This window comes from Salmo salar, chromosome 11 (genome assembly GCF_965601325.2).
Source record: "Salmo salar chromosome 11, fSalSal1, whole genome shotgun sequence".
NCBI lineage: Eukaryota > Metazoa > Chordata > Actinopteri > Salmoniformes > Salmonidae > Salmo > Salmo salar.
In genome coordinates this window covers 86,011,642-86,025,786 of record NC_138301.1, presented here as the reverse complement: position 1 = coordinate 86,025,786, position 14,145 = coordinate 86,011,642, and the positions used below count along the sequence as shown (strand labels likewise).

Here is a 14,145-nt window from a genome sequence, read left to right as displayed (position 1 = left end):
AGCAAATGCTTATGCCTGGAACCTGCCCTGACTATGGCTCCCTAGCTCTGTGTTTGTGTTTTACTTAATCATTTCATTGTCGTATTGAAATGAGGTAGGTTGAAGCAAGCTTAGCATGTAGGGATTTCAACACTGAAAGCCTAAACAACAAGAATCATGTCTACTGTTGTGGCAGAATTTGGGGTGAGCTGTTGTAACTTCTCGAGGGTTATGCTCTGTTCATCTGTGATAGCAAGGCCTTTCATAGACTCCTGTTATGTCTGCACCCTAACACAAGGCCATTGTGTTCTGGAACTGTTGCTTGTATAAAATGACTATTGTGTAACAATATGATTGTGTTATCACCTCCCACTGTATAAGGGACATGGAACCATTTACTTTTGCAGCTCCTTCCCTGACTGCAATCAGAGAGGGCTTCGAGTCGATTTGCAGTTTGACATCGATATCTGCTCATTGACATGTTTGACGCTTTGCTTGCTGTGATTTATCACCAGAGAGATGTCAGTGTTATGGTGGTCAGGTTGATTTATGTTCTCACACTGATAAGGTTATCTGTGATCAGCTGTCTTCTGTCAGCACATCTGTTGAGGCTGAGCGCGAGACGAGCGAGATTATCTGTTCAATTTCGGGGACGCCTCCGAGTGGCGCGCGCGTCACAGGCAGCTGTCCAATTGCGCGCGGGAACGACCGTAGTAAAGTTGTCCCCAGTTTCAACCAGGTGTGTCTTAATCCCGTGTCCACGGAGCTGCTGGACTGATGTTGTCCCTGCTTGTCAAAGCGGTTGTCACAGTGTGTCATTTCATTGATTGTTCCAATACTACTCTCTTAATCAAAGACGCCCCACCATTTTTTTCTTTATAACATATTTCATGGAACTCTACAAATTTTGCCATAGGGCACAGATGCCGTTTATAAAGCAAATTTCCTGCAATTTTACCCATTTTGCCATGAGGTGGATATTTTTTGTTGTTGTTGCAGTTTTAAAGTTAATTAACTGCAATTCTACACATGACCTTTGCCATGTTAATGATATTGAGTGAGAGTGACTAACAAAATCAATGGGGGCCCCCTGGAGGTCAGGGCCCCTGGGCACAAGCCCTGCATAGTCCATATTTGGCCATGATTAATACACGTTTAAGTAACTGCCTAGACTAACTTACCAAGGAAAATATGGTAAGCTGACGTGGCTAATTGAGTAACTCACTGACTGACAACACAAGAGAAAAACTGCTGATACACAACCACATTTTTAACTTACACCTTGTGTATTCTACTATTCTAACTCAACAGTAAATTGAGATCTCAACTGAGTTCCTTAAAAAAATAATGTACAGTTGAAGTTGGAAGTTTACACTTAGGTTGGAGTCATTAAAACTCGTTTTTCAACCACTCCACAAATTTCTTGTTAACAAACAATAGTTTTGGCAAGTCGGATAGGACATCTACTTTGTGCATGACACAAGTACCTTTTCCAACAATTGTTTACAGACAGATTATTTCACTTAGAATTCACTGTATCACAATTCCAGTCGGTCAGAAGTTTACATACACTAAGTTGACTGTGCCTTTAAACAGCTTGGAAAATTCCAGAAAATGATGTCATGGCTTTAGAAGCTTCTGTTAGGCTAATTGACATAATTTGAGTCAGTTGGAGGTGTACCTGTGGATGTATTTCAAGGCCTACCTTCAAACTCAGTGCCTCTTTGCTTGACATCATGGGAAAATCCAAAGAAATCAGCCAAGACCTCAGAAAAACAATTGTAGACCTCCACAAGTCTGGTTCATCCTTGGGAGCAATTTCCAGACGCCTGAAGGTATCACGTTCATCTGAATAGACAATAGTATGCAAGTATAAACACCATGGGACCACGCAGCCGTCATACCGCTCAGGAAGGAGACGCGTTCTGTCTCCTAGAGATTAATGTACTTTGGTGTGAAAAGTGCAAATCAATCCCAGAACAACAGAAAAGGACCTTGTGAAGATGCTGGAGGAAATAGGTACAAAAGCATCTATATCCACAGTAAAATGAGTCCTGAAAGGCCGCCCAGCAAGGAAGAAGCCACTGCTCTAAAACCGCCATAAAAAAAGTCAGACTACGGTTTGCAACTGCACATGGGGACAAAGATCGTACTTTTTGGAGAAATGTCATCTGGTCTGATGAAACAAAAATAGATCTGTTTGGCCATAATGACCATCGTCATGTTTGGAGGATAAAGGGGGAGGCTTGCAAGCCTAAGAACACCTTCCCAACCGTGAAGCATGGGGGTGGCAGCATCATGTTGTGGGGGTGCTTTGCTGCAGGAGGGACTGGTGCACTTCACAAAATAGATGGCACCATGAGGCAGGAAAATTTTGATGACCCCCAAGTATACTTCCAAAGTTGTGGCAAAATGGCTTAAGGACAACAAAGTCAAGGTATTGGATTGGTCATCGCAAAGCCCTGACCTCAATCCTGTAGAAAATTTGAGGGCAGAACTGAAAAAGCGTGTGAGAGCAAGGAGGCCTACAAACCTGACTCAGTTACACCAGCTCTGTCAGGAGGAATGGGTCAAAATTCACCCAACTTGTTGTGGGAAGCTTGTGGAAGGCTACCTGAAACGTTTGACCCAAGTTAAACAATTTAAAGGCAATGCTACCAAATACTAATTGAGTGTATGTAAACTTCTGACCCACTGGGAATGTGATGAAAGAAATAACAGATGAAATAAACCATTCTCTCTACTATTATTCTGACATTTCACATTCTTAAAATAAAGTGGTGATCCTAAGACAGAGCATTTTTACTAGGATTAAATGTCAGGAATTGTGAAAAACTGAGTTTAAATGTATTTGGTGTATGTAAACTTCCGACTTCGGCCAGGGGCCGAAGCAAATGCTTATGCCTGGAACCTACCCTGACTATGGCTCCCTAGCTCTGTGTTTGTGTTTTACTTAATCATTTCATTGTCGTATTGAAGTGAGGTAGGTTGAAGCAAGTTTAGTATGTAAGGATTTCAACACTGAAAGCCTAAACAACAAGAATCATGTCTACTGTTGTGGCTGAATTTGGTGTGAGCTGTTGTAACTTCTCGAGGGTTATGCTCTGTTCATCTGTGATGTCAAGGCCTGTCATAGACTCCTGTTATGTCTGCACCCTAACACAAGGCCATTGTCTTCTGGAACGGTTGCTTGTATAAAATGACTATTGTCTAACAGTATGATTGTGTTATCACCTCCCACTATATAAGGGACATGGAACCATTTACTTTTGCAGCTCCTTCCCTGACTGCAATCAGAGAGGGATCTACCTTGCAGCTGCTTGATTAAACAATTCACTGTTCTACAATTCAATTAGTCTCTGCCTTAATCTTTGGATTGAGTTTTCCACAACACTACATAGGCCTACAATATGTCACTTCCTCATACTTGATCAATACGTGCAAAAACTGACTGCATAGTTTCCCCAATAGGGCCATGCAAGGTGAGGCTCCTGGAGTCATATTAGGAGTTTATTCGTGTGTGTGTGTGTGTGTGTGTGTGTGTGTGTGTGTGTGTGTGTGTGTGTGTGTGTGTGTGTGTGTGTGTGTGTGTGTGTGTGTGCGCATGCGTGCGCACGCGCACAGATAGAGCTTTCTCTATTCTCAGAGAATGTGCCTCCACTTCCCTGAGGCTGAAATTGTCCCTGTGATCACAGAGTCGCTGGTTCAGGGCTCACTCTGGCTTCTCCCCCTTAATCGCTACCGTTTATGGTTCATGCTAAAGTAACATTACTGTATATACCGGTATACAATTCATGACCATTTGGATGTGATCAACCCAGTGTGTGTTTTTTGTTCCACAGGTTTTGTAGAGATGTTGCATCTCAGGCACCTGCTCTGGCTGATGTTTCTCTGTAGTGCTTTCACTGAACAAGGTGAGTCTTGCTGTGTGTGTGTGTGTGTGTGTGTGTGTGTGTGTGTGTGTGTGTGTGTGTGTGTGCGTGCGTGCGTGCGTGCGTGCGTGCGTGCGTGCGTGCGTGCGTGCGTGCGTGCGTGCGTGTGTGTGCGTGTGTGCGTTTTACTCTGGATCAGAGTCTAACAAACTGGAAACAGGTCATTAGTTTCACACAGAAAACAGAGCGAGGCATTCACTCAGCTCCATTCATTTTCTCTCAATCCTCTGGAAAAGGGTTTCTCAAACTCGGGCCTGGGGCCTCCAATAAGTGAGCCTTTTGTTCCCCCCCCCCCCCCCCAGCACTACACAGCTTATTCAAATAATCAACTCATCATCAAGCTTTAATTATTTGAGTCAGCTGCGTAGTGCTAGGGCTAAAAACGAAATGTGCACCCCTGGGAGGTCCCAGGACCAAGTTTGAGAAAGCCGTGCTCTAGACATGCACACACACACACACACACACACACACACACACACACACACACACACACACACACACACACACACACACACACACACACACATTCACTTACCTACATCTGGGTTCAAGTTAATCACACTGTAAGCTATCCGGATCACATACAGTACAGCCCTCCACTAAACCCATCCACAAACTAAACCCATGCTCTGAATTAAACCCATCCACCCTCTGTGCCTTCTGTTCTGATTTGACTTTACACGCACACTCCGTAGTTGAATATATTAACCCCTCACCTTGACCCTCACTCAACCTTACCCCGTGCCCTGACCCCAAAGCTCATGTACTTGCTTTTTGATAATATAGCCATTTTTGTCCTTACAATATGGCTAGATAGTAATACCCTCTCTCTCTAGATCAATCATGGAGGATGAAGGTAGAGAAGGCTGCCCCCGCTAGTGGCTCTCTGGCTGGCAGGGTGGTGCTACCATGCCACTTCTCCATCACCCCAACCACCCACACCCCTAGCACACAGGGCCCAGAGGACCAGCTCAGGATCAAGTGGACAAAGCTGGAGGAAGACGGGGAGCATGTGGTGCTGGTGGCCCAGGGAGGAGTGATCAAGGTGGAGCAGGAGTACAAGGGCAGGGTGTCGGTGCCCAACCACCCCCAAGCATTGGGCGACGCCTCACTGATTGTTGCCCGCCTGAGGGCTAGCGATGCTGGGCTGTACCGCTGCGAGGTCATGCATGACATGGAGGACACCCAGGATACTGTTCATCTCAATGTCAGCGGTGAGTGGACACACACATGGTAGTAGACACACACACACACACTACGCACACATTTCGCCTATTGGAATGTGTCCATTGGTCCATGTGCTATTGTCATCACTTACAGGAGTTGTTGGGTAATAAAAATCATGTAAAGGTCTCTAATGCTACCTGTTTTGTGTCATTCCCACTCAGACATGCTATTCCATAGAGAGCCTTTAGCTCACGATTCCCCAACTGGCACCCAAATGTTCTGTGCAAATTCATTGTTGGACATGAAAGACTGTAAAACCACTAAGAAATCAGCTGCGAGTTATTTCAATCTGTTTCCAACTATTCCCACGCGTAATAGGTTTGAAATGCCTACGTGTGTCTTAGTCAAATATGATCTGTTTGGGCTTCTACAAATGATTAGCAATTATGTTCCGCACCTGTATAGCTATAATGGTGCAACGGTGCAGTTCGCTTTCCTGGAGAGCAGAGCTGAGCCGCAGGCCGTGTCATCGTCGCTAGATTGAGGCACTAACCGGCAGACCGTGGCGTTGTTAGGACTCCAGGAGCAGGACTGTGTTGTACATCTTGAGACCTGGAGACGTACGTTAGTGGCTCACCTGCGCGTGTATCATTACCTTCAGGGGCGTTACCTGCTCAGACGGCAGGAGATTCAGTCTGGGACTGAGACTGGGACGTGTGAGGCAGAGCAGATGGCTGGCTGGAACGTTTTTTGTTGTTGTTGACCAGGTCTGCACACGTAGCTAGCTGATGGAGAAACATTACTCAGTATAACTACCTGGAAGGTGCTGTGTTTCTCTGGTTGTAACACACTACCTCGTGCTGAGCCGGCGCAGACCTACAGGGCTGGTGTCGTCTGAGGATAAGATAGAGGTGGACTGCTCTTTCCTCCGCTCTGCCCAGGGACACTCGGCGAGACTTTTGAAGTACTCCTGAGAGATGAACCCGAGGAATGTAGCCCTCATCTGACAAAGTCGTCAGTAGATTCCACAGGGTAATGTACAGGATACGCGTGGCATACACCGTTCAGCAAACCTACAAGTCAGCATTTCGCTGGATGGTGTATACCATGTGTATCCTGTACACACGACTAATAAAACCTGAAACTACAGTAGCTAGTTACTTCACCATATGTCACAGCATGACAGTCTAGTCACAAACAGCTGTGCTTGAGTAAACAGAACCACCGGTTGTCTCCAGGTCTCTCTCTCTCTCTCTCTCTCTGAGTCTCTCTGGCTTGCATGCCGAGGAAGACCTGGCTCTATGCCTGTAGTATGGGTAACTGAACATACAATTGCAAATGATCTGCACAGTATACTACTGTGTGGCATTCAAGCTGGGTATCTTTCATAAGGAGAAAGCCCCTGAATAGCCCAGATTATCACATAGGGTGCATTAGAGATGAACAGCGGTCTGTTGGTGGAACGGTCTGTTGGTACAGTCTCTGTGTGTAGATACAACCAGAGACGGCTCTATCCGACTAACAACTCTTTTTACTGCTCGTCAGTCTATTCAGTGAACTCTACAACTGGAGCCAGTTTCCTAGAGGGAGAAACAATGAACTCTCTTATGAACTTGGAAAACAGGGTTCTGATTGGACCAGACGAACATCCTCGCGTAGTTTCAGGATGTCAGAGAGCTAAAGTATCGCAGCGCAGTCTTCTTCCCTGTCCTATCTGCAGTATGATGCTCGTGTTACTTGGTTGTCTCCGTTTCCTTATTTGAATGTACTTATTGTGCAGTAAGTGGATCTGGGCGACAGTTTATTTCTAAATTGCTTGTAAAAGTGGGCTCTCTGGTTGCGTCCTTTCTGTAACCCTCTCGATACTAAACACAGGCACTCACCACACAAACTGACCTCCTGCCTCTGTCTCTCCAGGTGTGGTGTTCCACTACAGGTCTGCTTCTAGCCGTTATACCTTTTCCTTTCCTGGGGCCGTTGACGCGTGTCGCGCGGCCGGGGCAACCATCGCTACGGCCGAACAGCTGACTGCCGCCTTCGAGGACGGACTGGACCAGTGTGACGCCGGCTGGATAGCCGACCAGACAGTCAGGTGTGTTTGCGTGTTACTTAAAAAGCATCGCAGCTCTCAACTGATGTGGCTGGTGATGACCAGGTGCTGAAACAAAATATGTTTAGTACCCGTCTCAAGGATACCTCCGGCCCCTTACAGAGTATGTATGGTAAACTACATTTCCCATGCTCCCTCTCTCTCTTCCCTGTAGATACCCAATCACGAAGCCCCGTCCTGGTTGCATGGGCGATATGATGCACAGGCCAGGGATCAGGACGTATGGGCTCAGAGACCCTAAAGAGACCTACGACGTCTACTGTTACGCAGACAAACTACACGGTGAGTAAGTGTGTGTGCATGAGTGAGTTTTAGTGTTTGGTGTTTCCTGATGGTGAGTTAAAGCGTGTGTCTCATTGGGTAAAGTGTGCATACATCTCCCCCTGCAGGTGAGGTGTTCTATGCTCCTATCCGTTACAAGCTGACCCTTCGCCAGGCTAAGCGTACGTGCGAGACGCACGGGGCGGTGCTCGCCTCCCCTGGCAACCTGTTCGCCGCGTGGCGGGGAGGCCTGGATCGCTGTGACTACGGCTGGCTGTCAGACGGGAGCGCCCGCTACCCCATCTCCGTCCCCAGACCCCAGTGTGGAGGAGGGCTGCTGGGGGTCCGGACTCTGTACCGATTCCCCGACCAGACTGGCTTCCCCAAACCTATTGACAGACATGGAGCGTTCTGCTTCAAGGGTAAGACTTGTGCAATGCTTTTACCACCACGGCTAAAGCTGCTGTCACTGCTACTATGACAGCGATGCCAATGATGATCACAATGATGATATTAAGGATGGGGAGGAAGAAGAAGAGCGACAGGAGGAGCCAGACATTGAGATATGGGATTGAGAAGTAGTGAGAAGGGGGGAAAGAGTAGACATGTTCTTAAGGAGAGAGGGGGGAGGGTAGCAGGCTAGAGAGGAGCTGTTCCTCTAGTGTACTGACGGACATTCAGACTTGGCAGGCCGGAGTAGCATCAGGGATATTTATGTAGTTTCTCTCAGGCTCAATGAGTTATGGCCCGTCCTGTGTGAGGATGAACTCTCACCTTGTTTTCACTTCCTGCTGAGGGTTGTTTAAACGACCGAGCCTGTTGCGACAGAGCACATCTATGAGACACAGAAAGGGTTGTGAGGGGAGAAGGGGGGAGATGGAGAGAGGGAGATGGGCAGAGAGATAGAGTGGAGGGGCAGAGAGTTAGAGAGAGAGAGAGGATTAGAGATAGAGAGAAGAGGATGAAGGCTGGTTAACGTGAAACTGTTAGGTTACAGTAAAAGGCTGAATGCTTGCTTGAGCAACACACAAACTTTACATTTTATCTGTTCATTTTCAGTTGACATGATTTATATTGTAGTTCAAGTTACAGGCATTTGTTAGGCTCTGGCCCAACAAGCATTTAAAGCTTTTAAAAGGACTTTTATTGTGATACCATGTTGGACACATCTGTTTGCACAGTAAACATGTACTGTACATCTGGAAAGACAATGGCCCACTCCCTTCCGCTCCTTGCTTTACTATATCACCCCATACTCCCTGCCTTATGCCTAACTGCAATCTCTAACCCATACATCATATTCCTTTCCCTACATTACTGCAGTATGCAGTGTCCCCTTCCTCTCCCTGCATTACTGCATTCCCCTAACTCCTGCACCTCTCCTTTGCTGCAGTCTTTGAGTGTCCTACATCCCCAACCTCTACCTGCCTAATTGCAGTCTGCAAGTGTGCAACCTCCCATTCCTCTCTCTGCCTTACTGCAGTCTCCAACCTCCCATTCCTCTCTCTGCCTTACTGCAGTCTGCCACCTACCAACCTCCCATTCCTCTCTATCTTACTGCAGTCTCCAGCCTCTTCATCCTCTCTATCTTACTGCAGTCTCCAACCTCTCCTACCTCCTCCTCCTCTACCTACCTTACTGCAGCCTCAACGTCTGCAACTTTTCCTTCCTCTCGGCCTTACTGCAGTCTACAACCTCCCATTCCTCTCAACCTTACTGCAGTCTCCAACCTACCATTCCTCTCAACCTTACTGCAGTCTGCCACCTACCAACCTCCCATTCCTCTCAACCTTACTGCAGTCTCCAACCTACCATTCCTCTCAACCTTACTGCAGTCTGCCACCTACCAACCTACCATTCCTCTCTACCTTACTGCAGTCTGCCACCTACCAACCTCCCATTCCTCTCTACCTTACTGCAGTCTGCCACCTACCAACCTCCCATTCCTCTCTACCTTACTGCAGTCTGCCACCTACCAACCTCCCATTCCTCTCTACCTTACTGCAGTCTACAACCTCCCATTCCTCTCAACCTTACTGCAGTCTCCAACCTACCATTCCTCTCAACCTTACTGCAGTCTGCCACCTACCAACCTCCCATTCCTCTCTACCTTACTGCAGTCTGCCACCTACCAACCTCCCATTCCTCTCTACCTTACTGCAGTCTGCCACCTACCAACCTCCCATTCCTCTCTACCTTACTGCAGTCTGCCACCTACCAACCTCCCATTCCTCTCTACCTTACTGCAGTCTCCAACCTCCCATTCCTCTCTACCTTACTGCAGTCTGCCACCTACCAACCTCCCATTCCTCTCTACCTTACTGCAGTCTCCAGCCTCTTCATCCTCTCTACCTTACTGCAGTCTCCAACCTACCATTCCTCTCTACCTTACTGCAGTCTCCAGCCTCTTCATCCTCTTTACCTTACTGCAGTCTCCAACCTCTCCTCCCTCCTCATCCTCTACCTACCTTACTGCAGTCTGCAAATGTGCAACCCCCTTACTTCTCCCTACCTTACTGCAGTCTCAACGTCTGCAACCTCTCCTTCCTCCCTCTACCTTACTGCAGTCTGCAACCTCTCATTACTCTCTACCTTACTGCAGTCTGCAACCTCTCATTACTCTCTACCTTACTGCAGTCTGCAACCTCTCATTACTCTCTACCTTACTGCAGTCTGCAACCTCTAATTACTCTCTACCTTACTGCAGTCTGCAACTTCTCCAACCTCCCATTCTTCTCTCAACCTCACTGCAGTCTGCCATCTCTCCTTCCTCCCTCTACCTTACTGCAGTCTGTCTACTCTCAAACCTCCCATTCTTCTCTCAACCTTACTGCAGTCTGCAACCTCTCCTTCCTCCCTCTACCTTACCGCAGTCTGCAACTTCTCCGTCCTCTTTATCCTCTCTCAACCTTCCGATTTCCAACTTCACGACTGACATAACCCAATGTCTTCCACATGGTTGGCCCATTCTTTCAGGGTCATGGTTGGCCCATTCTTTCAGGGTCAGGGCTTAGGACTGGATCCCAGCTCGAAACATGGCTCTGATTTGGTGGGTCATTAGACAACGATATCTCTGGGGGGGGGGGGGGGGGGTCACAGCAGAGACCCAGTGACAGTTAGGAACCCAAAGCAGTTTATAGTGTGGGGTTGCAAAGGGGAATGAGAATGAGTTCTGCAGAGAACCAGCGCTCTGTTTAACTCTACCGTGCTGAAGAATAGCCTCCCGCTCGCTCCTCTCTCTTCTGTTCCTTCCATTTATGAGCCTGTGTGTGTGTGTGTGTGTTTTTTTTTATTAGGGGAAAACCCAACTCATGCTATCTACACGGCGAGAAGCACAGAGAGAAACAGGACAGGTCCCTAATGCATTACAGCGGGCCCCTTCCCAGAGAGAGAGAGGGGAACATGAGAGAAAGAGGGAGGGCAAGTCTTACTTGCCCAAGAGTATCATTATCATCATGCTCATCATTATCAGATTATCAGTATCGATTTACACACTTGCGACCCTCTTTTTGCAGACACTAAATATTCTGTTGCAATCTAGTGGTTTCTAAAAGACCATTTGATGAAATCCATAACATAATGCACATGAAACGGTAACGTCTCCGACCGCGTGTAGTTGATTCATACAGCTCAGAAAGTATATGTGAGCTGGGTCCTGCATTTAGCCTACAGGGCATGCGAGCTAATGCATAGTGGAAGTGACATGGCTATAGGGACTTGGGACAGACTGCAGGCCAGCCAGATGGCCTGGCCCAGCCAAACACGTGACATCAGACCTGGGCTGGAGATGGAGCTAGCTTGGCTGGGCTGGATGCTGGACTGTCCACATCCCCTCACAGTTTGTGTGAGCAGGCGAACTCTCCCTGAGTGTCTTTGCTCAGAGTCCTGCCAGCTATACACACCTCCAACACACAGAGAGAGAGAGAGGGGGATGGAGTGAGAGGTGGAGAGTGGGAGTGAAAGAGAGAGCGAGAGAACGAGAAGCAGAGAGAGAGGGGGAAAGAGAAGTGGCCAAAGAAAGGGAGGAAAAGAGAGAGAGGGAGTGTGGGAGAGCGGAAGGGGTGGGGGGGGTCCCAGCTCCTCCTTCTATACATGCATCCAACATTTTCAGAGGGGGGCTAAAATGGAATATATACATTAAAACATAATTATGACATGACAGTATGTCGGTAAGGTTAACGTGCATGCGTCAGCTGTCCATGAGACAAGCAGCGGGCACGTTACACAGGTGCATTGTGGTTGTGTGGATGTGTGCAACACAGAGAGGGATGTTGTGACTTTGCATGTATGTAGGCCTTCCATTTTACTCTGATGGTAAAGAGTTACTAGAGGAAAAAAGAGACATGTTGCTATTTTCTACAGGAGGAATAAAGAGACATTTTTGCTATTTTCTACAGGAGAAAAAGAGAGACATGTTGCTATTTTCTACAGGAGGAAAAAAGAGACATGTTGCCTAAAGATGTGCGCCAGTGTTGGAACATAGCAGGTTGGGCGTAGCCAAAAGAAATGCTTCAGCGATACATCTAGGTGTGTGTTTGCAGGTGTGTGTATGCATACACGCTTATGCCAGGGGAAAAGGGAGGTCGGAGGTTTACAGTTGGCCTAAAACAACAATTCTTAACACAGTTCACACGCCTCGCAGTCTAAAAATACAGACCTCCTGGCAGAGAGAGAAAGAGAGACATTCTGACAGACTGACCCCCCCGCTGGCACTGACCCTTTTTGATTCTTAACGGCTGACGTCGCTCTTTAAAAATGTAACTCTCTGGGTTTGATATCCTTTTACAGCCTGCAGCTGTGAGCTGACACCGTTCTGAGTCTGACAACACCATGTTGAGCGTTCCCCGACAGCATCCTGTTTCTCGTTTGTCTTTTATCTACTGTGGCACAGCATGCTCATTAGTCTTTCTATTTGCCTTGGAGTACCTTGACTGTGATCTCAGGTGATATAATCTGAGGGACCATCTCATAGCGGCAACGTGAACCGTTTTGGGATGTCACCAGAGCTAAACCCCTCCTCTCTGTCTCTGCAGGTAAGGAACCGGAGATCCCCCCTCCTGGACCTGTGACGACCACGGATGCTCGCAGGACAGACACGGCTACAGACGTACCTCACACTTCCTACCACACATACCTTACAGGCACAACTCCCGCAGACAGCACTGACCGCACAGCTGTTGACAAACCTCACGACGCAGACAGACCACACCAAACAACTGGCCAAGACAGAAGTCAGCATACAGGTGGACCACATGATACAGCTTATACAGGCACAGTCCGACTTTACACTACTTCTGACGGAACACACGCCGCCAAAGACGAGTATCCCACCACTGACCACAAGACGACAGACAAAGACAGAACTACCCAGATAGGAGACAGAACGACAGACCAAAAGACAGACTTCTCTGTTGGTACCACTCAGTTCCCTGAGTACGATGGGGATGACTTTGTCCCAGACCTAACCAAGGTAGAGTCATTGCCCTCCATGGGTGATCCCCTGCTCCCCCTGCAGCTGCCCCCTCTCCCCACCATCCGCTCCCAGCCCACCCACCCCCAACTAGACATCAACCAGGGGGGAGACAAGGAAGAGGGGGAGGTTCAGACAGGCTCAGGCAGGGGGGAGAGCAGTGGGAGTGGGGAGGGGAGCAGTAGTGATGGGGAGAGTGAGGGGGAGGACCAGGGAGTGATGACTCTCACACAGGGCTTCACGGCAGACACAGGACTGGGGTCGGACCCCTCACTCCCAGGACAACCAGGGTACCCAGGACATCTAAGGGGGTATCCAGGGTCGGTCACCCCAGAGCATGGCCACTCAGGTGGGGACAAAGTGACAGGACAGCAGCCTGCTGTGGTCTACAAGGAGGAGGAGGGCAAGAGCTCTAGAACAACAACCCACAGCCAACCAGGAGCCACGGAATCATACGGCATGGACAAATCGGTGGCTATCCATACGGAGGCCACGCCCACCAAACCACCAATCCACCTCATCATCGTCAACGTGCACGACCAGAACCAATCAGGTGAGAGTTTACTGTCGACTCTGATGACAAGGTAATGTTCCATTTAATAATACACAACCAAACAAACTCGTATCTCAACACTGCTAACTCCGTGTATGTGGGCATAACACCTCTGTTTCGAGGTATGTTCTCATGATTGTATCGCCAAACTATGCATAGTCACTTTAACTATACATTCATGTACATACTACCTCAATTGGTCCGACCAACCAGTGCTCCCGCACACTGGCTATCTGCATTGTGTCCCACCCACCACCCGCCAACCCCTCTTCTACGCTACTGCTACTCTCTGTTCATCATATATGCATAGTCACTTTAACCATATCTACATGTACATACTACCTCAATCAGCCTGACTAACCGGTGTCTGTATGTAGCCTCGCTACTTTTATAGCCTCACTACTGTATATAGCCTGTCTTTTTACTGTTGTTTTTATTTCTTTACCTACCTATTGTTCACCTAATACCTTTTTTGCACTATTGGTTAGAGCCTGTAAGTAAGCATTTCACTGTAAGGTCTACACCTGTTGTATTCAGCGCACGTGACAAATAAACTTTGATTTGATTTGAAACTATGAACTGTCTCAGCCACCTTGTGAAGTGACTGTAGTAAGTCCTGTTTTATAAACTGGGTGGTTCGAGCCCTGAATACTGATTGGCTGACAGCCATGGT

The 14,145-nt window shown here is 47.9% G+C and overlaps 1 protein-coding gene across 6 annotated transcripts in view; it reads left to right on the top strand.

Moving 5' to 3' along the window:
- The window catches only part of vcanb (versican b), a 40,896-nt gene that overhangs the window by 1,310 nt on the left and 25,441 nt on the right, over positions 1 to 14,145 (top strand). For all 6 annotated transcript variants that reach the window (XM_082958119.1, XM_082958118.1, XM_082958122.1 and 3 more), the window contains exons 2-7: positions 3,822 to 3,893; positions 4,748 to 5,125; positions 6,996 to 7,170; positions 7,343 to 7,470; positions 7,578 to 7,871; positions 12,483 to 13,472. In XM_082958119.1, the coding sequence (XP_082814245.1) occupies positions 3,822 to 3,893; positions 4,748 to 5,125; positions 6,996 to 7,170; positions 7,343 to 7,470; positions 7,578 to 7,871; positions 12,483 to 13,472 (2,037 nt within the window). The remainder of the gene's footprint in view (positions 1 to 3,821; positions 3,894 to 4,747; positions 5,126 to 6,995; positions 7,171 to 7,342; positions 7,471 to 7,577; positions 7,872 to 12,482; positions 13,473 to 14,145) is intronic.